Here is an 18,878-nt window from a genome sequence, read left to right on the forward strand (position 1 = left end):
CTTTCTAGCTGATCACAGTTTACAAGTGACTGAGGAATGCTTTTCTCAAAGTTTGTTGATCTTTCTTGATGAGCACCCTTAAAGTACTAAAGAGTCACAACTCTGTGAAAAGCAGAAGCTGCTGCTGAGCTCATCTGCTTCTCCTCTCCCAAGATCATGGTTATTTCAGACTGAGCACAGCCCCTCCAGACTTCTGCTTTCACTCTTCCCTCTAGTTCTGCAGAATCTGCAGTGATCCCTGGTAATGCTGATGGCACACCTGCCCATCTTTCCTCTTGTCTTCCTGCTGGTAGTGCCCTGGCTCCTTAGAGCTGCTGCCCTTTGGATACCAGGAATAGCAGGGGGGATTGTGGGCATGGTGGTGAGGGATCAAGTGAGCATTAGCTCCTGGAGCTCCTGTCCCCCTGCATGGCTTTTGCTGCTGTCCACTGTTCATGCAGCATTAACTGCTTTACATAGATGTGAGGAGTTCTCCCCATGGGACAGTGCCCATCCCAGGACCTTTGTGCCGTCAGATGTTGTTCTGCTTGATAAACTTCTATCTGAGCAGCTAAGGGAATGTGATATGTTTGTGGTATGACTGGGGCCTGTAAACAGATTACACTGCATCCATGTGTACTCCATTGCTTTCTGTTTTGACAGTCATTAGATCTGCTGTCCTTATCCAGAATTGGTACCGCTTCAGAATGGCCCAGCTAGAGATGAGGCGGCGCTATTCTCTGAATATCTTTCAGTCAATTGAATATGCTGATGAGCAAGATCAACTACAGGTTTGTAATCTTCAATTCTTCCTGTACCAGCACTTAAATTATCCTAGAGGACTAAGTTGAAAAAAAAAAACCCACAAATGTGTGTGCTGTTATTTCTCCCTACAAATCTGTGTCCTGTGTATAAAAACTGCTTCCCTGCCTCACACACAAACTAATTAGGTTGTGTGTATACATACATGTATATACATGTGTGTGTGTAAGTGTGTGTGTGTGTATATGTATATACATAACTACATAAGCACCAGGACACCATTCTGCCCATGCAACTATATCTAGGTTAGAGATTCCTGTATAACAGCTCTGTTAGCCAGGAATTGCAGGTCAATCCCTATGGGTGATCTTAACTGCATCTGTGAGGCAAGATGTACAACAGGGATATCAGTCTCAGCATGTCAGACCAGGCTTCCTTTGGGATAAAAATGGGGAATCAGGAACTTCTAGGTCTTTGTGTTCATTGTAGCATCAGTGTCTAAAATCAGTTTGGTGTTTGTAGCATTATCTTTATATAGATTCCAAAGGAAGCCTATGCAAATCGTCTGGGTGATGGGCGAGATTAATTATATCCAAAAATGTCAGCAGCATTGATACAGCCCTGGAACTTTTTATGTATTCATGTAGTGTCAATCTGCTAATTGCTAGCAAAGAAGGAAAGCAGAAAGCAGTTTTTGTAATAGGACACAGGTTGTGCTATTATTGCAGGCTGATGCTATAGGATCATACAGAGGTGTCTTAGATCCCCCTAAGTGAGAAATTGCTAGTAACTGTGTAAGGAAAGAGAACATTACTGCTCTTTGATCAGTGTTTGTTCTTTTCTTTTCTGTGCTCAGCTATCCAACTTTTTTACATACATGCTGGATCACTGTACTCCAACTAATGCAGGTAAGGACAAAAATTAAAGTAATATGGAGATTCTGACTGAAAACCCAATGTGAAGAATGTTTATTTTCAATGTGATGCTTACAGCCTACTTCACAAGCTGGGCTGAGGTTTGATTTTCCAAATAATAAGAATTATACAAGTAATTATGAAGAATAATAAATAATAAGAATTTGATTCTGTAAATGTTGACTCTGCTAAATATCTATTCAGTGAGTCGAGATGTAAGACAGAACAGATACTTCTTTGTCTTTATGAGAATACTCAGAAGTGCTCAGAGGGCTTTCTTGTATGTTACTGCCCTTAAGCTGTCCTAACGGTAATCTTACTGACTCCAATTTTTTAGGCATGTTTTCTTAAACTACGAGATGTAATTATCCAGAAAAACTGCGTCTAGTTGATTTAGGGCAACCAAAGAAGTTGCCTTCAAAGAGGTTGTTCTTCTTGTTCTGTCTTTTCCTTTTTTTTTTTTTTTTTTTGAACCCTGAAGCAGTTCTGAATCACTTGTTAATTTAATTTGCTTTAGATTTCGCTGCAAAACATATGTCAGTATGTGAATGATCAAAAATGAAAGACATTTACACTGCTGGAGATAAATCTTTAGAAACCTTCTCAATTAAATTTCAGTTATTCAGAGAATAACCCTTAATTCTTGAAGTATTGTGGGATCCTTGGACAAAACTTACTTTTGAGGTCAAGCTCAGAGGAAGGACAGACTGAAAGTGATTCCTAAGTCCAGAAGACAAGCATGACTTCCCTGAATAAACTGAGAATATGTCTAATCCCAGTGTTTTTTTCCCCTTCCTATTGAATTACAAGAGAATGTCCTTTCTTTTTCATCTGGTCCAGCCACAGGTTATTCCAATTAAAATTTGCATAGGAAGCTTTGATAGCAAGATAAAACCACTATCAAATTCATAAGTGGTTCAGTGTTCTAATGGCAACCATTATAAATGGCATTTTTTTTCTCCTAAATACTTTAGAGTGCCTAATGCTCTCTGTGCTCTGCAGAAAAAAAAATTGTGGTTGAGCCTTGCTCCAAAGCCAAGGCAGATGATACAACATTCCAGACTATTGTATCCAGTCAGACACAGCCTTCTTCATCTACTTCTTCTACATGCAACAGCATGCGCTGGAGTTCAGCTGTTCCACCTGAGTGGGAAAGAAAATAGTAGTGCTAGGTTTGAGATTTGGAAAAATAGTGTTAATTTCTATTTTCATTATAATATTTAAAGAGAATTTTACAACTGCTCATTTTAGATATAATTTATCCACCTTTATTAACTGTGTCTATGGGTAGAAGGAACAAAGGTGAGGTGCTTTGGGTGACTTGCTGGGGCTCAGGACATGACTGGTACAGAGGACACTGCTACATGCGTAGACTGTTCATGGGCAAGTGGAGATCCAGGCCCTACCTGTGCGCAAGAAAGGACAGAGGGTTCTGTGGGTTGCCGCTTGTCACTGCTGAGCAAGTGACCCGTTTCTTGGTCTTCAAGATATTGGGAGTTGCAAGCATGGTTTAAAGGATGAAACACATGATAAAGTGTGTGGTTTCTGGTAAGCTCCCCTTTGTCTTGTTTGCTTAAAACTTTCATCTGTCAGGACTAAAGTTGGTAAGACTTAATAACTGCTCCAAGGGCTTTATTTTTGTCTTGGTTTTTTCATTTCCCCCTTTCTAACTCCCCGGGTTACAGATAACAGAACCCAAAATGGAGTGGAAAGATTCCAAAAGGTACATGTTTAATAGAGAGACTGCTGAGTCTTTCTATTTATGTGCTATTTTTTTGAGAAATTGCACATACAATTTGTGTTGTGTGGTTTGTGCTTATGTTAGTCCAATTACGGGCTGTGTGCACTCTTTACTTCAAGATCAATTGCTTGACCCTCTTAAGAGACCTTTGCAGCATTCATGATAGCCTATCTCTTTAAGCAAAATCAGTGCTGCATAGAGTAATGAACTGCTTTCAATTTCGCTGAATCATGGTCTTAAGATAGGAGCCACAATGAGTGTAAACATAACAAGCAGAGAGGCTTCAAATTGGCCTTGCTGTTCTCAAGCATTTTCTAAACCCCACTATTCTCTGGCTTTTATTTCTTTCCTTTTTTTTTTTTTTTTTTTTTTTTTTTTGCAGTGTGTGCTCGCTTAAATTTGAACGATACCACATGGTTCAAAAGCCCTTGCCAAAAAGAGAGTATGTAATATTCTTACAAGAGAATAGGTTGCCTGTTCATCTCAGTATGTGATGAGAAAGCTACCTGAAGATTTTGTGATCTATTTTTCTGTACATTATAAACTGCTGTCTCCACTATTCATGTTGTGACTTTCCACTTTTTAATCTGCTCTTTCAGAATATGTTTTTCAAAGAAAGAAAGCAGCCACTGCCTCATTAACACAGTAGTGCTTTTGATGTGACTGTTTGTCTGTTGTACCCTAAAGTTTTCATCATCCTCTCATCATGCTTAAAATGCCAGTGCAGTTTAAGTTGTGACGGGGACATTCTATACTTGTGTGTCTTGTTCTGCTTCTGATTAAAGGCTGTTTTCCAAAGATTTGTGAGAAGTAAGAATTAAAACTTTTCCACCTTACACTTTTCTCCCTCCCCAACTTGGAAAATTCTCTGGACAGAGAAAGCTGGACACTGCTTTTCCAGGTAAAGGGGACTCATTTACTCACTCTTCATATGGCGCACTGAGGGTGAGAAGGCTGCAAATACGTCCTGGGCAAGGTAGTGTGACTGGGGGTCTAAGGCATCCCTGTGCCTCTCAAGGTAACTGAGGCAGGAGCCACACACCTCCTGGAGCCTCCTTCAAAAGGGAACAACAAAAAAAGGTGCTGTTTTCTGCAGTTTCACTCCCCTTGATGCCTCCCTTACAGCCTTATTAACACCCTTCAAAGGCTTTTTGCATAGAGTGATTCTTACAGTGGGGACTAAGTCACAGCTGCTTTCAGCTTACAGCACAAGGAATGGAGTGAAGAAATGAATGTTTGGAGCATTATAGAAATCTTCATTCTCTTAGTGGGCTTGAAGTCCATCTGGATTTGACCTGATGGGTGTATCTGGCAGATATAAGATTCCTCAGGAATCAGGTACTCTTAGGTACCCCAGTGGTTAGTTTGAAGGCACATGGATGGTGGGAGAACAGAGAGCTTATTTCAGAGCTGCAGAAATAGCTGATTGCCTGTTAACCCTAATAGTGAGTACATCCTTAGCAGTGGCATCTTGGACTTGCCTTGAACAACTCCCATGGTGAGGTTGTCTTGTCAGGAGAATGAGATTCCTGGGTTTTCTGTGGCCAGACTAACTCCATGTAGCTCTGGGTTTTCATGTTTAATATGGAATATGGCTGTTGTCCTGTAGAGTAGTTGTATGGGGTCTAACAGCAAGGCTCAAATCACTGAGATTGGGCTGGATCTCTGTTGTCTTTGGAGTACAAAGCAGGTCACTCCCTGTAGTCAGCGGAGAGATGTAGATGCTGGCAGAGGGTATTTTATTTTGTCTTAAGACCTCTGCCTGAACTAGGCACGCCAAGAGTTTTTGTCCCCGTCTTTCAATATGGACTGAAAAAGCCTTGACAGCCCCAACTAGAGGATGACTAAAATGAAAGAGGTGCTGAATCCTTCAGAATTACTCCTGCATGCAACTTGTGGGGCACTCATTGGCCAGAGTGCCAATTCCCAGGCTGCGTTAGGGCATCTATTACTGACTTCCTATTCAGGAAGAAGCCTTAAAATCTCGGTGGAAGACTGTCTGAGAAGAGATGTAAGTGCACTCTAAGGCTAATGACCATGACTGGCTTTTGACAATTTATCCAAAAGTAGGAAATGGGGTGTACTTTTGCAGAGATATGCCCTACAGGGAAGGAGACTGAGTTTCCTAGCCTGGGTATGTGCCAAAAAAGGAAGAGAGGCTGTGAGGAAAGCAGGTTCATGTTCAGAGGTAAAAGGATGGGTAGCCTGCTATATGTGGGAAGGGAGGGCTGGAATAGGAGCAGGTGTGGGCAGGTGTCTGACTGCCTTGAAAGAATCTTATCAGATGATGAGAGCCTCCTGCCAGAACAGGTAAGCAATTAGGAATTTGAATGGTCTGAGAAACTGGCTTTGTGGTCTGCAGCCACCCACTTCCAGAGAAGTAAGGCACAGAGGGAGATGCTGTCCAGAGATCTGCTGCTAAAAGGCTGGGACAAGACTTGGTGCAGGTGTGCTTGGCTGATCAGTATGTGATCAGGGAACCAGCAGTTTCAGTCCATGAGTGATGTTCTGGCATCTGGCCAGACAAAGCTGTAACTGTAGCGGAAGGTTGCAAATCAGACTGTACTTTGTGGAAACTATGAACCCTGAGCACCTTGCTGTTCCCTGATGCCTTAATTCATTTATGTAGCTGTACACTGAATGTGCTAATCAGCTCACAGCAGAAGAGCTGATAAATAAAGCTTTTTTTTCTTTCTTTTTTAATCCAGAACTGGTAAAAAGTTCTTTGTTATCTATTTCTAATATGGATTTTATCCAGTTACAAGACTAGTTGGCCTCCCATATTTTATGAGGCCACATGCTCTTTTAGCTGCTGTGACTTTTGAGTCACAGTTACAGGTATTCCTTCAGCAGTAAATAATACATTTTTATTCCACTTGCATCTAATTAAGGTTACAGAAAACTTACCTGTAGCCCAGCAAAAAGCATTTACAACAATCATCTCACAAGAGCAGCTCTGCAAGAGCAGCTGCCAGAACACTGTCCTCTAGGGACTGGTTCTCTCTTTTAGAATAATGTATAATAAAGACAATCTGCAAGAAGAAAATACTGAAATCTACTGTTCACTCAGTTACATTTCAAGGATATGTCAAGAAAATATTGAAGTAACGTGCCTGCTTTCTCCATGTATCAGGAAAATGAGAAGCTATGCTCTACTTTTACTGTATGGTCTTGTTTACTTTATTTCATCCAGAGGTTTTATGGCAGCTAACCAAAGCTGGCATTGTGTCCTAGTTGTATGAGAAAGGAGTGCTTTGCAATCTGCTGTGAATAAATAGGATTCTGTTGATGAAATTTTAAATAATCACTGACCTGCTGGTATTTAGCCTTAAAGTTTTACATAGAAAATAAAAGCGAATCTTTAAAACCTGTATTAGAAGTGTAATATTGAACATTAAATAGATGATGGTCACTGAATGATCAGCCATGACTTTGTAATCTCCTTGCTTTGTGGGGGAAGGGGAAGAAAGTCTGTAGCATGTTAGGTTTTTCATGACTGCTACTGCTGAACCCAGGACATTATCTATGACAGCAGGTTGGTCCACAGCATCAGTACAAAATGTTTTGCATCTTGGCCACAGCTACTGGCTATTGGGACAGAGAGTTTGCCTGTTTTTTCATTTGATTGGGTTTTGCTTTTTTTGTTTGTTTGCTTGTTTTTAGTATTGTGAAACAATCTGGGGACACCTGGAGCTCTTGACTATATAAGGCCACTTGTAATACTGCAGCAAGTAGAGCATCATTTAGTTTCATCATTTCTAGTCATGCTCTTACAGCCCTATGTGGATCAGCGGAGTTTCTACATTGTTGTTTTTCTTCCCTCTTTTCCAGTTTCTGAAATTTTTGCCAGCCCTAATGTTTCTCATGTGGTAGAAGAAGGCTTAAGTTTAACAGAATTTGAAACGAAGATTGATGTTCCAGACTCTTATTATGGACCCCGACTCTCTTTCCCTCTTACTATTAATGATGCCAATGCTCTTCTTCATGCTTTCAAGAGTGAACAAGTAAGATACAAGTAGTTTGATTTTAATTTTTTTTTTTTAAACTTGTTTTATGTCTCTGTCAAGTTGTAGTTCCACGATCAGTTGAACACAATATAAGGCTAAATGGGTGACCAGGAGTTATTTCACCCTTCCTTACCATCCCATTACCCTCTCCTGCTAGCCCCAAGTGATCATAGAGGTGCATGGTGACCTGTCTTTGGAAACTGATCTAGCTTGAAGCTACCACGACAAAATCAAAACCAGTCAGTTCTCAGACAGACTGTTTCTCAGATTTGACTCACTATTTGGCTGCATGACCACCAGAGCCAGCACTGGGGAGGGAGCAGGGACTAGTTGGGACCTGCTCTTCAGGCACTGAGATTACAGTGATCATGTAATGGGAGCCCTTAGCAGCTGCAAGGCAGGGGTTATCACTGAAGGTGCAAGACTGGGGAAGGTGTCCTAAGCTAACTTAGAAGCTAGTTACCATCTTTTTCTGGGTTAAAAGTGGTTTTTGAATGGTCACCTTGTTCCAGTGTGCAAGACTCTACCATAATAAAAGAGTGAATATAAAGCATCACTAATGCAGTGGAACAGGGTGATAGCACAAATCTCAGGAGCTTACTGTCTGTGGCTGCCAAGGCATGGAGAAGGCTGTTGATTCTCTATGTTCTTGAACAGGCTCCTTCACTGCCCTCTATAAGATGAGAGTGAGGCAGGGAAACATTGCATGGCACAGCTTTGTTTGAACTTGTGGTCATTTGTGCTTAACCAGTATACTGTATGTAAAGGATAAGGGTCTGTCTTGCTTTTTAATTTACCAAATAATGGTGGTTGGTTGTTTTTTTGTTTTGGGTTTTGGTTTTTTTCTGTAATTTTCTGTGAAGGCTGATCTTAAAAGTAGTAAAATATAAAATCCATGTTAAATAAGCCCACCCAGGCTTCACCTTACTGTCAGCTCTCTCTTCACTTACTGTGGCTGGCATTTTATTAAGGAAATGACTATATGTAATTGGCCTTCTTTTTTGCTTTAAACCACAAATCTTGAAAAGTCAGTCCATAGCTCATCTGTCTCCTCTACCAAATTTCCTCAGAGTTGTTTGAGTTAAATGCCTTAAAAATCACAAACTGACAAAATTTTCATAAAGATAACTCTTGCTGGAGTTCCCCTCTCATATTTGCAATTTGCTGAAATATCATTTATGGTCTTTGTTGGGTTTTTTTGTTTGTGTTTTGGGGTTGTTTTTTCTTTGTTGTTGTTGTTGGTTTGTTTTTTTTGTGTTGTTTGGTTTGGCTTTTGGCTTATGTTTTTTGTTTTTTTTTATTTTTGTTTGGTTTGGTTTGTTGAGTTTTTTTTAATTCACACCTAGATATTTTTTTTTTCTTCCCTCAAGTTGCTTTAAACAGATGACCTTATGTAATGATTCAGAGTGCTGTAAAACTCACTCTTTTATCCTTTCTGTAGGTGGGAGTAGTAGAAACAGTACACTAGAAATAAAAGGGGAAAATATGTAAAGCAAGTTCATTAAGGGCTCTACATCCATTCACTGGGAAGCAAGTGCAAGGCTATGAACACCTCTAATCCCAACGCTAAACCATACAGCCTGCAATCAGATCCAGTGGTCTGTAGTATAAGTAATCTTGGCAATACATGTTGGAGATTAATAAAGCAAACAGACGTTTTACTACGTCTAATAAGTCTTCCTTTTCTCCCTGCATTTTTTTTTTTTCCTCACAGCTGCTTCATGCCCGTTATGTACTGCAGCTGCTATATGAAACTAGGAGGGTTCTCAAGGAGATGCCAAATATCACCCGTATTTCAACTTCCTACTCCAAGGAGATAACTGTCTGTGGTAAAGTGCCAGAGAAGATAACTGCTTTGGGCTATGAGTTGATATTCTAAGTGGTTAGAAAATGATACAGACATTTCCAAGTGTTGCCATTACAAGGAAGTTCTTGATGCTTTTGTTTCGGTTTTGGTTTGTTTTTTGTTTTTTTTTTTCCCCTACAAATGCATAAGTTGGAACAACAACAAAAAAAGGTTCCTGAGTCACACTGAGTACATTTTAAGAAAGTCCCTCAGCAGCTCTTTCCTTTTCTCATTAAACATTCCTGAATGAGTCAGTATTAATTCAGCTAACACTGCACTGTAGCTTTAATATTCCTGCACAAATCTCTAAAATGTCACAGAGTATTCTGATCACTGGTTGCAAGTCTCACTGCTTTCTCCTCTTGCTGAGAAAAAGATTTTGCCATCAACAATTTACTCAGTAATGATTTTAATGAGGACTTAATAGGGGTGGCAAACAAGGCCTTTCACTGGCAGCATGACTATCTAGTATAAATTGAAATTATAATAAACCCTCATTTCTAAAGGGACCCGAGAGGATGGATGAGTGTTTATACAAGCAACAAATTAGTCTCACAGAGTGATGTGATGTGATGTGTCACAAGGTAGAGAACTAAGAGCTCATTGCCCATTTATTTTGTAACACTTCTGTAAATCATGAATAAAGGGATGCAGTATCCTGATTCACAGAACGTAGTATCTGCAAACCAGAACAGTAATGGTGACGTTAACTCTTGATGGTTAGCAGTGTGCTGTGTGAAATGGTAAATTGATATAAGGAGGGGTACTGTGACGCATGCAAAACACATGATGCATTTGAAGAAGTGGTTATGCACCTACTATGATTGCCAGGAAAGGGTTTCTTTAAATGAGGTTTTGTATAAACAGTGATTTGTTAACCAAGCCAACAAAACCTCTCTCCAAACTAAAGCAACACAGACTCATACTTGCTTGTTACATGTTCTTAATAAGCATATTCTTAGTACGCAGAATGTATATTAGTATTGCATTTTAGTATTACATTTGCATTATGTAAGGAGCATCTAAAGGGGTCCCTTTCCTGCACTGAAACTAATAGCTTTTGTAACCAGAAAGTTCCTCTGCAAAAAGATGAAGGATCATTTTTCGGACATAATTGATCCAAAATGTTGATTTCCTTAACATAAGGAAACCCCCCTTCCCTTTTTTTTTAATTTCAAACTAATAATGCAGATTAAAAACACATGTGAAAAGTTTGCATCCATATAAGGATTACTTAGAATGCCTTCAGCAGGGTCATAAGTAATAAAAAGTTGCACAGAGAATATATAGACAGGGTAAAAACATCACTTTTCCTACTATTTGCTAGTGGAAGGATATTATTACAAGATCAGTTTGAAACTGTGCTGTGGCTTTTTGGTGGTGAGTCACAGACATGAGGTTGGTTCTGTGAGCATGAAATTTAGTCATATGTGGGGGGAGCTCTGCTGCAGTGATTCTTTGTGTTGGGGTGAAATCTGTTCAAAAATAAACCTGTCAGAAGGAGCCAAATCTCTCATTCCTGTCTCAGTACTGAGGCATACATCGTACATAGTCTCCATCAGATCCTGCCTGTAGTAATCAAAACCTGGCTGTGAATCGGACAGATGTTCAGTTGTGCTGTAGATAGTGGGCTACTTAATAAATTTAAACCTGTTAGTATGTAGAAGTCAATCATATGTCTAAATGTCTTTTAGTGACATTTTCTGGTTTTCATATTTGTAATATGTTTGTTCATCTTAACCCCATTTCCCTTGTTGAACCTCTGTCTGTGTGACTGGTCCAATCTTCAGATCTAGCTGGGAAGACAAAAACTTTATGCAAGACAATTGTAGACTTTTAAAGTATTTAATTGCCAGATTTTACAAGCAGCTTCAGCTTGTACCTTAAATGAACCTGATCCTAATAAAAAGCAAACTACTTAGGGAGAACATGGGGGAAAACACATTCAGACTAATTCCAGTTTTATAATTCCATTTTTTCTTTTTTTCTCCTCTGTGAGAAAATGTATTAAAAAAACGCCAACAAACCCAACAACAAAAACCCATCTTTTTGTTTCCTGTAGGAGATTTGCATGGAAACTTGGATGATCTTTTGCTGATATTCTATAAGGTAAGTAGGTAGCCTGTGATGTAGCATTTTTATTTCATGACTTGTTGTTAATAACATGTATTTATGTCTGATTTATCACTGTTAGAAATGTACATGCCCTGTGCATGTACCACACACACAGTCGTGGAACAATTTGAATGGTGCCTTTGTCATAGCTTTTCCTCTCCATATCCTCCTGCTCACTGTGAAAACGGGATCCAGGAGGTTTTTCTCTTCCTAAATGTTGAACTGGAGCAGAACCAGAACTCAAGAGGGTTCCTTACAATGTCTCCAAAGTCCTGCTGCTGTTTTGTATTCCGTATTGCCTAAAGTCTTCTAAAATCAGGAGCTAACTTAGTTTCTTATGTAACAGTACACCACGGATAATTTTGGCCTTCCAGAAAAAAAATGCAGAAGCTTTCACTTAGGCCTTCCATTGATATCTGCAAAGTGGTTTTTATTATTATTTGTTTACAGGAAACAAAAAGAATTCTCTGTTTAAAAGCTTTTTAAGTGCTGGAAGCAATCACATAGTCTGCACAAAATGGAAATGCCAAGGGCACCCTTCACATGTCTCTGAACAACTGATCACTTTTTAATGTTAAAAAAGCTTATCTCTGTTTAACTGATGTGAAAAAAATTAAGCTCCAGGCTATTATTTCCACAATTGTATGTTTACTGAAGATGCAGGAAATTTCCTGTATTTAGTTTCACATTTATCTTTAATGTGAATCGCCACCTTTCATTCAGCAGATACTTTGATTTGAGCTTTCCGGGGGGGAAAGGGTTTGTGTCTGACACATTCATCTGCACTGAATGGAGACTGAAGTGACCTAAACCAGATGTTTAAGTTATGTAACTGCCTCCCCCCGACCCCCGACCCCCCGACCCCCCTCAACTTTGTTATATTTTATCTGACACTTGTTGAATAGCAACTTTGTTCTTTTGCCCAGGTGCATACCTGAAGCCTGTTGAAGTATAATCAGACTCTGTAAAAGAGTTCTGCTTTTCTCATCAGTTACATTTAGCTGGTCCTTGGCTTGCAGTCTCTTTACCGTCTAATTAAAATATTTGACAATCTTCCTTTTTGAAATTGGAATAAGAGTAGGATACAGCTTGGTTTCATGCACAGGATCTGGAATGGGGAAAGTAACTATGTTAAACATAAATGCGCAGATATATATACAGCTGCAATCAGCCTGAGTTTTACTCTTTTGGAGGAAACAGATGATGATGCTTTTTCCCCTTTCTAGCGAATGTTACAAAGAGAAAAACTCTAAGAAAGGACTAAATCCTGACTTCAGTAAATTTGGAACCAAATCTCCCACTGACTTCAGGGACTAGATTTATCCCCTAGTTGTTCTTTGTTAAGCTTCTAGGGGAGTCCTTCCATCAAACCTAATAAAATGGACAAATATTTTGTCATTTCAAAGTGGTTGAGAAAACAGAGAGCACATGATAGAGCTGCTTAGTTATTTAGAAGCAAATTAAACAACACAGTATTTCATTTCCCCTCTGAGTAGTTCACTCAGCTGAGCAGTGAACCCAGTCAGCTTCTGGGATCCATTTTTTTATGCTTTCCTAACACTATTTCAGTTGGAAGGGATATCCTCCTCTGAGTTGGTATGAACCACCCATAACCTAAAACAAGTGGGTACAATCCAAAACAGTGCCATGAGTGAGGAGTGTAGTGAGCTCAGGTCTGCACAGAGCTGTGCAGAGCTAAAATGGCTGCTGTAGCATTTGGGCCACCTGCCTGCATGTCAGGACCTTGAGCGTGGGCTCCATCCAGGGAGCTTTTATCACAGCACTTTTACAAGCTGCCAACAGCAAATTCACAGAAGCTAGCAATCTACAGCTTATCAATACAGTGCTGCTTGTCATGCTTAAACCTGGTTTGAGTGAGGGTAGGATAACTACTTTTTTTCTCAACAGCCAGTTTGAGGCTCGTTCAGTCCTTGCATTAATCTCCATTAAATTACAGCATTTCCTGAAATTCCTTGAAACATTTGAATTTTAAATTATGTATTGCTCTATAATGGATGCCATGGATAGAAATAGCCTGAAAAAAATGCAAACGATGAACAGAAGTTAATTAATCACTAACCCAGCAGATACAGTAATGATGCCCAGCAGCAACTTGCTAGTCACTACAGGGCCTTGTTCGCCTCTGACATGTCAGAGGCTGCAAAGGCCTTTAATAGTTTTGCTCTTATTGTTGGTCAAAACCACAGAAAAGGAAATAAAACTTTGCATGAGTGTTAGCATCAGAACAAAACTAAAATTTCACATTGAAGTTGGAAGTCCAAAACAAACTTATTTAAAACTAAGAGTGGTAGGTAAGCTTTTCCAGAGAAACAATGATGGAGTCTAGAGAGTGCTTCAGTAGATTTGTTTTTCCATGAGGACTCCAGTTAGGGTGGCTGTCTGTATACTGACAATCTGCTCATGATTAATATGCCTGTCGGTGTAAAGGCACAGCTTTTATTAACTCGTCTTTCCAGGAGCTGCTTCTGAGCCTCTTCTTTTTGTTCCACACCTGAAATACATCCTTTCTTTTGTAAAACCGCTACGAGCCACTGCATTAGCAAAGTCTTGTGAATTGCCACTCTTGTGAGCAGAGAGAAACCACAGGTGTCCTCTAAGTTAACTTGGATAATGCTGGGGAGAAGCTATAGTAAAAACCAAGCAAGCAGTATTTACGACATTTGGGGTTGTACCACTGTGGCCATGGAGAGACCAGGATTCACTACTGCATTCTGACATTAACAGCACAGGATGCTTGACTGGGACAAAAAAGACTTTTCTTAATGAATTTAAATTAAACATTTAATTGAGTCCCTGGCCAAATAATACATCCTGCAAGAGACCTGCTAAGGCAGTACACTCAAGAATACCATAGGAACATAGGAAATGTTGGACATTGGCACAGTAGATACATTCAGAAGTGGGATGTTTTGCAATGCTGCCAAACCTGTTAAGAGTGGCTGCCACAGTTGTAACATGATTTTATAGAGGTTCTATTGATGATTCTTGTGCATTCAAATTGTGAAAAAAAAAGTTTCCTTTTTCTAGCAATCAAAATTGAAATCATATTTTGATTTTGATTGGAAATGATGAAGCTGTAGGTAGTTGCTGCTATACTTTCTGTAAGCTGATGGCACTCACTAACATGTTGATAACTAATCATATTAAACATACCATCAATTCACAATACTAGTTTTTGATATGTCACCATTCATGATAAAGCATCTTCAGAAAAAAATAAGGTAAGAAATACTTGCATTTAGCCTCTTTCCTCTAGGGCATGGCAAAGTGTAATGTGAATAAAATTCAAGTAGTGCTTTCAGGATTAAAGCAATGGGAATCAAATTCTTAAAGTTCTGTAGTAAGATTTGATGTCCTCTGGACTGTTGCCTTTCCTGTGAGTTTTGGAAGCATAACATGATCTCATTGAAACAGTTTCCTTTATTACAGTAGGGTAGCAACATCTCTAAATGTTCTTGGTTTTGTTTCCTTCTGCAGAATGGTCTGCCTTCAGAACAAAATCCTTACGTCTTTAACGGTGATTTTGTTGACAGAGGGAAAAATTCTATGGAAATTCTTATAATCCTGTTTGCATTTCTTCTTATCTACCCCAATAATTTACATTTGAATAGAGGAAACCATGAAGACTACATCATGAACCTGAGGTAGGTTTTAGGGGGCAGTGAGGGGGGAGTATCTGGCCTTTCACTAGAAACGTTGGAGCTTTTGAATGCTACTTTAGCCACTGTGTCACATTAAAACAGAAATAATGTTTTATTAGGTATTCAGGTGTAGCTTTGCATCTTCAGGATGTGTGAGGTGCGTAAAGAGCATCCTCATTATACACAGGCACTTGAACAGCAGTCATGTCTCTGACCTAATCACAATCCATTGAAGTCAATGGGTTTAGTGCAGCTTCCAGAGTATCAAATTTAGGGTGGATGGAAAGATGATATTTTACTTAAAGCATTGGCTTTTCTATACCATAGCAAAAGATATAGTAATATGCAATACAATGGAACCTGTAAACCAGGAGCTGATATTTCACTTAACTTTAGACTTAGATGTCACTTCCCAAACACAAGGGGTAGGTAAATATCTGCACTTCTACATAGTGGAGGTCCATTAGCTGAGAGGTGCCAGTCTGTCCCATTGCAGGAACAGCTGAGCCCCTGCTTTCTAATATAGACATTGGTATTTGGCTCTACCACAGGAGTGAGCATGGCCAGTGTCTCTGGCTGTAGTGAAAGTGTGACTTGTGGACAAAATTATCTGAATGGGATTAGAACTCCTTAGTGCTATTCTCTGTGTTTTTAAGCTGTCCCAGTAAGCCTCTGGGGGACTGGCTGGTGGGTAAACTGTTGTATCCCTTCTATCATTTGATCTGTGCAGAATATATTGCTGTTTTAACAATAAAATTGCAGAGGCCCATGTTCAAATCCTATTAATGATCCATGTAAGAGAACCAGGTTCACATGGTACCTACTTTTCCAGCACCTAATTAAAAAAAAAAAAACAAAAACAAAAACAAACCCACAACATAAACCAAGATCAGTTACTTTGTCTACAAGGTAGGATAATTCCCCACTCAAAATAACAGAAAATATTAACTAAGTCTGTGATGGTATGGAGTGTGAAGATGTATTACTGTGTATGGGTCTTTGCTGGGCATTTTGCTGTGCTGCACATCAGTAAATTTGAAAGCTGAGCGTTAGAGTGTTGCAAAAATTCCCTTTGCACCAAGGATATTTTGGTGTTAAAAGAATGAGGTATCAAAATCCATGTCCCTTGTGAGGAAAAAGACATGACAGATTACATCATCTAATAAGGTTGAGTGATTTAGGACAAAAACACCATGGAGTTTTTGTAGGAATTTTTACCTGTTAACAGGTTCCTTGGAATTTCTCTCCAGTATCCAAAAAGTAAAACTGCTAAGCTATTTCATTTAGCTGGGAAAAAAAGCCACTTAATCATTACTGGTCTGGATTTTGCTCTTGATCACTTGTATATACAAGAAATCAGTTTAATTGAATTCTTGAGACAGAGCAGAAGAAAGCACATTTTAACTGAGTTAGAATGGCAGGACAAAAAGAAGGCAAGAAAACTCCTGGCAAACACTGTAGCACAGAAAATAATGCAGAAGGACATACTGAAAAGCAGCTCATTATGCTGTCCTATTTTCAGATACGGCTTCACAAAGGAAGTTTCGAGGAAGTACAAGGTAAGAGTCCTCCTCCTTCCCCTATATTTTCTTTATAGGCTTGCACTTGTAAAATAAAAACTGCGTAAACAAGGAAACTTTCAACCAGTTTACTTAAGTGTAGCACTGAATGACTTTAGAAATGGAGTTGGAATTATTTTGGACTATCAGTGGAATAACCGACAAAACAATTTAAAGTGTTAGCCTTCCATGCTCAAAGATCTATGGGATGAAATAAATATCATTAAGGCCACTCAAGAACACAAAAAGAGGTGAAAGTGGAAGAAAACCAAAATGCTACAGAAACAGTTAAGCAGCTCTAAAGTAAATGTTGGAACATGTTTGTTTAACGTTGCATTTCAGAGACTCTCCTGGACGGAACGTTTATATAGACTGTGGCAGACACTTCAGCAAAATCTTGGGCTTAGAAGTAACAGAATCTGCAAGAAATAGGGTCTAATATAAACCTGTGTTTTACAGGACCATGGGGATCAGATTTTGTGTCTTCTGCAAGATGTCTTTAGCTGGCTTCCCCTTGCCACTATAATTAATAACAAAGTTCTTATCCTGCATGGAGGGATTTCAGACACCACAGATTTGGATTTCCTGAATGCACTTCAGAGAAATAAGGTAAAAGATGGTATTCACATGAGGGTAATCTTGTTTTCTTTAAAAAAATAGGAGTACAAATGCTAAGATCAAGTTGTTTGCACTAGGAAAGGAAATGGCTGCTGTGTAAGGTACATAAGGGGGGGAAAAAAAGTCTTATTTTCCTTCTAAATCACTGTTTAGGAAAGAAAGTTTTAGTAGCCCTTGGGAGCCAATTGTTTGGCTGCTGTAAAATAATGTGTCTTTTGACTTTAAAATGTCTAAAACCACTTAAGGTACCTCCTTCCTGCAGTGATGACACATCAGCCAGGAAGTATGAAAAGTACTTAATTCTCAGGCATTTTTAGACACTTCATAAATCAATCTAGCTACATCTTGCTAGCACTGCCTTTGTCCCGCGGCTGTGCTTCTGCCATCTGCTGTGTGTGTGTTTCTCCAGCTGTGAGGCTCTCCTGTGGCAGCAGCTGAGCTTTGCACATGTGGGAAAGCCTTTCCAGGAGGATCAAACATCGAGATGTGGGCTTGAAAAAAACAGACACTACTGCTTTTCAGGGATTTGGAAGAGACAAATGTTGTGGTTTTTTTTATTTTTATATGGTGAGCAAACAAAGCTCCTTCAAATCAGTGAAAAATGGTGTGGGTCTCAATTTGGACAACTAAATCAAGATGTCTGCTTGTGATGGGGATGCTGAGGCTCCTAATAATCAGTGGACATCCAGGTCTTGTCCTTGCTCAGGCATAGGTCTCCAGTGCTGTTCATGGAAGCACCCTGTAGCCTAGGGATGTCCCCTCCAGCCTTTGCCTGCCTCTGGACAAAACCTTCACAGGTCTCCTCCACCAGTCTCTTGGGTGACATCTGCCTACCTCATGTTAATTCTACATGGTAGAACAACCCAGGTGGCATGAGATACACACATTTAAGTGGTCTTGTGTACTTTGCCATCCATGTCTGTGGAATCAAGAGCTATTTCTCTTATCCTTGTTTTCTAATGCAGAAATAAATGCTTTACAGGACAGTTGGATGTATCTCCGTTTCTTAAAGATGCAAAAAGGCCAATTAATACTTCTGGTCATGGGAGTCTAGACTCTGCTGGCTGTGCTGTTTTACAGTAAAATTGGGTACCTAACTACGGATGGAGGTGTCTTAATTGTGAGCTGGGTTCTGCCCACACTTCCACCAAGGCTGGGCTTAGCATGTTACTGACAGAGTATCTGTGAAAGGCAAAATTAACAAAGTTGCTGTCACAGGAGAGTGTTGCTAATGAGACAAGTGTGGGCCACAACTTGGGGCAATATCACTTTGCCAACTGATGTATTTTAATTAGTACAGCTGGAAACTGACAGGTCTCAAATACTGGTCAGTGCACTGGGGAATAACCCGGTGTTTTGCATTTTGTTTTGCATCAGTCCTTTTCTTTATTAAAGAGTAGAATTTGGGGGAGCACAGGTGTGTGTTTTGTTGTTGGGTTTCTTTTCTTTTGGAAATGAGCTAGTATGAGAAAATCTCAAATGAGAAAAAAAGACAGTCAGGGGAGAGGAGTCTGTATTAACATGCATTCATGGAGCCATATCACACAGCTCCAAAAAAATCAAATGCCCATGCATATTGGAGGAGGTTGATTTAACAGTGAAAGGGCCTGATGAAATACTTCATAAATTTCACTGTTATCCTCCTGATATTCCAGTTAGCTGAATTAATAGCAGC

At 39.5% G+C, this 18,878-nt stretch overlaps 2 protein-coding genes across 7 annotated transcripts in view; one reads left to right on the forward strand and one right to left on the reverse strand.

Annotated features, from left to right (window-relative positions):
- The window catches only part of PPEF1 (protein phosphatase with EF-hand domain 1), a 51,476-nt gene that overhangs the window by 25,457 nt on the left and 7,141 nt on the right, over positions 1-18,878 (forward strand). For all 5 annotated transcript variants that reach the window (XM_057419677.1, XM_057419681.1, XM_057419678.1 and 2 more), the window contains 8 exons: positions 643-770; positions 1,598-1,649; positions 7,228-7,400; positions 9,118-9,232; positions 11,312-11,358; positions 14,863-15,029; positions 16,549-16,585; positions 17,045-17,194. In XM_057419677.1, coding sequence (XP_057275660.1) covers positions 643-770; positions 1,598-1,649; positions 7,228-7,400; positions 9,118-9,232; positions 11,312-11,358; positions 14,863-15,029; positions 16,549-16,585; positions 17,045-17,194 — 869 coding nt within the window. The remainder of the gene's footprint in view (positions 1-642; positions 771-1,597; positions 1,650-7,227; positions 7,401-9,117; positions 9,233-11,311; positions 11,359-14,862; positions 15,030-16,548; positions 16,586-17,044; positions 17,195-18,878) is intronic.
- Positions 12,346-18,878, reverse strand: part of PHKA2 (phosphorylase kinase regulatory subunit alpha 2) — a 60,373-nt gene continuing 53,840 nt past the window's right edge. Inside the window, exon 32 of one of the 2 annotated variants that reach the window (XR_008973526.1) lies at positions 12,346-12,472. The gene's annotated coding sequence lies outside the window, so the exon portion shown is untranslated. Of the gene's footprint in view, positions 12,473-16,658; positions 17,005-18,878 lie in introns of those variants that run through there. The other variant, XR_008973527.1, reaches the window with a different exon arrangement.

The sequence above is a fragment of the Pezoporus wallicus genome, unplaced genomic scaffold (genome assembly GCF_028554395.1).
Source record: "Pezoporus wallicus isolate ANWC-B61680 ecotype Strahan unplaced genomic scaffold, APGP_CSIRO_Pwel_v1 contig_5767, whole genome shotgun sequence".
NCBI lineage: Eukaryota > Metazoa > Chordata > Aves > Psittaciformes > Psittacidae > Pezoporus > Pezoporus wallicus.